At 40.1% G+C, this 3,030-nt stretch overlaps 1 protein-coding gene across 1 annotated transcript; it reads right to left on the minus strand.

The window, feature by feature from the left end:
• Positions 1 to 2,483: 2,483 nt before the first annotated feature.
• LOC102700268 lies at positions 2,484 to 2,825 on the minus strand. The gene has a single exon (XM_006661151.1). It carries the CDS (start codon positions 2,823 to 2,825, stop codon positions 2,484 to 2,486), a length of 342 nt encoding a protein of 113 aa, XP_006661214.1.
• Positions 2,826 to 3,030: the final 205 nt, after the last annotated feature.

Consider the following 3,030-nt stretch of genomic DNA (forward strand, 5'->3'; position numbering starts at 1 on the left):
AACACGGTAATGATTGATCAATCAAAAGATGTTAAATGAGTGGCACCGCAACCGTTGGATGATTGAGTCGTACGTAAGTCAGATGGTTGAGTTTCCATATAAGGGTATACTGTGCATGATCGACATAAGCATGCACAACTAAAGGATTAATGGTACAAGAATAGATTAAGAATACTAAATGTATTGTAATTTTGATGTAGCTAACGGAGTACTTCACATCACACATATATTGGTGAAAACAGAATGTAATCATGGCATTTTGACAAAGAAGTTTTAGTAGAATCATTATGATTTGTCTATCCCATATATAAAGCACCAGTTAAGTGTTTTACCATTTTTTATTATTGTCGGTTAAAATTTTTCGCACATGAATTCTACCACTAATGAGAAGAAACTAATAAGAAGTGACACATTTTAACCCACAATAGGAATACATGCACACACCAATTGATACAATTTTTTACAAAAGATTGAAGTGGATGTAAAATTTCCTTTGTTTTATTTGTACAACTATTTTTTGAGGTCATATTTCTACAACTTTCAGAAAATAAAATTTTACTTTTTTTTCTTATACTCCACTCCTACAAACTGAATAAAGCACCCATAAGAAACCCAAATCATTTGTTTTTCCTTCAAATCAAACAAGCATTTATATTTAAATATTTTAGATCCTAGAAATTATGAATTACCGGCGATAGAGACAGGATGAAGAGGGAGAAGCAAGTGGCCTTTTCGTGAAGAGATGGCAGTCACAAGATACGAGCAAATTTATGTTGCCAGTTATTCAATTAATGTGAATATTTATATATAGATGGTAGTTGTCTTAAGCATTGTATAAATATGCATTCCATCGGATTCGCAAAGTTCAGCTCCATTTCGCCCTGCAAAGGCTGCTCAATATATTTATGTATTTTTAAAAACATGTATATACAAATAAACATATTTTTGTTTGGGCCTTGGGGATACAGATCTGCAATTTTTTTATTATATATATATATATATATTAATTTTATAAGTATAACTAAATATATAATCTATACTACTAAAAATATTGCTAGTGATAGTGGCACTGAAACCATCAACTCCTTGCTTTTTTATCTATACACTATTTTTAAAAGAAAAAATAATAGTAGATTCTATATATTAACCGTTCTCACTGACTCTACTTATTATGAGAAGAAAAGAACCATATGATTAATAGACCCATATGTTAATAATAAATATATGTAACAATTAAAATGTAACTAAAAAATATTAATAACATGTTATAATATTTTTTAAAAAAATTAAATCCCGTGGCAACCCACGTACAATGTGCTAGTAAAGAAATAAAATTCCAAAGGATGCTTAATGCGCAGCTCCCTCTCGCGCGGGCCAGGCCATACATGCCTACGGTATTTGGGCCGGGGTGCAGGCCACGCTAAATTGGTACTGTGGTACGAAGGGGCTGAATCGGTGACTTTATATGTTTATACGCTAAATTGAAACTAAAATACACACACTCACAATTATTTTTGTTATAACTTGTACAAGTCAAATGTGAGTTTATATGTTTGTGGAGTGATATATCTCATATTAATCTGTCTTGTCAATTTTTTAATATATTTTAATAACTATTAGATGACATGCAAGTAGTGGATGAACATCCACGCGTGTGCTAAAAATATGTATCCCCATGGGTAGAGCTGCTTCTATCAAGGGGAGTTCACAAGAACCCTCTCATGAAAAAAATTTAGCTACGGCTTATCAATTTTCAATATATGTGTGCTCTCAATTTAAATTTAGGCACCAATAGCAGCCTAAACTTAGGTTAAAGCATTGGAAAATAAATGAATGGCACCTCCGATTCACCTTAGCTCCGCCCCAGTGTAGTTCCAAGTCCAATAACAGCTAGCCACTATGTAGTGTTCTCCCTGTTTCATAATGTAATATTTTCCAGCCTTACCTACATTCACGTAGATGCTAATGAATCTAGATTATATATATATAATACATTTATCAATTGATGAATTTAGGTAAAATTAGAAAGTTTTATAATGTGAAATGGAGGTAGTACTTTGTTAATTAATTCAACAATATCCACGTCGTCACGCGAAAAGAGACGGTGGTATAAGTAACGAAGGATCGATTTATTAGACAGATAGATGGACGTACAGACACTAGTTCATCGATGACGTTATCACGTTACACACATGCACGTGTGGCCAACAACGCAGCACACGATTGGCCAGCATCGATAACGTACCGAGACGATGCGTGCCTTCGCTAGCTCCTCTCTCCCAGACACGCTGAAATCTTCACGCATGCATGCATGCATGGACGACTTCATGCATGGGCCGGGGAGCGAGCAGGCAGCGAGCGAGGCAGGCAACGTTATTTATTTAGAGTACATACACACGTACACACACACACTGTATCGATCGATTGGTTGCACCGGCGGCCGGCCGGATGGACGGCGGCGTGAGAGGCTGGTTGGTTACTGATCAGGGGAGGGTGAGGCACTTGTCGGTGGTGAAGACGCACTTGACGAAGCAGGACGGGAAGCGGGGGATTCCTCCCTTGACGCACTTGACCCCGCATTTCACCATGCACGCCTTGCACTTGCTGCCGCACGAGCAGGCTCCCACGGCGTCGGCGCCGCCGTCGTCGAGGAGGCCGGCGGCGAGGAGATCCTCGGCCGCGGCCAGCGCCTGCTCCTCCACCTCCATCTCCAGCCGCAGCATCGCCGCGTCGTGGTCCGCCGGGCGCGCCTCCGCCGCGGAGGCCATTACCAGCGCCAGCAGGCAGACGACGGCGGCGAACTTGACCACGGCGGAAGAAGCCATTGATGACGTGCTGCGAGCGGGGTCTGCGTGTGTGTACTGCTGTGGTGTGTGTGTATGTGGTGCCGGAAGAAGAAGACCAGGATGGTTGTATTTATAGAGGGAGATCGAACACCGGAGGGTGGTATATACTGCACTAATCAATATTAGACAAAAGGGCTGGGCAACGAGGTGTTGCGTTAGTACAAACGCAAACAATGTACATGAC

This window comes from Oryza brachyantha, chromosome 9 (genome assembly GCF_000231095.2).
Source record: "Oryza brachyantha chromosome 9, ObraRS2, whole genome shotgun sequence".
NCBI lineage: Eukaryota > Viridiplantae > Streptophyta > Magnoliopsida > Poales > Poaceae > Oryza > Oryza brachyantha.

Excerpts from the sequence above, each read along its gene's own strand:
- LOC102700268 (XM_006661151.1), bottom strand. The coding sequence starts at position 2,825 with ATGGCTTCTTCCGCCGTGGTCAAGTTCGCCGCCGTCGTCTGCCTGCTG.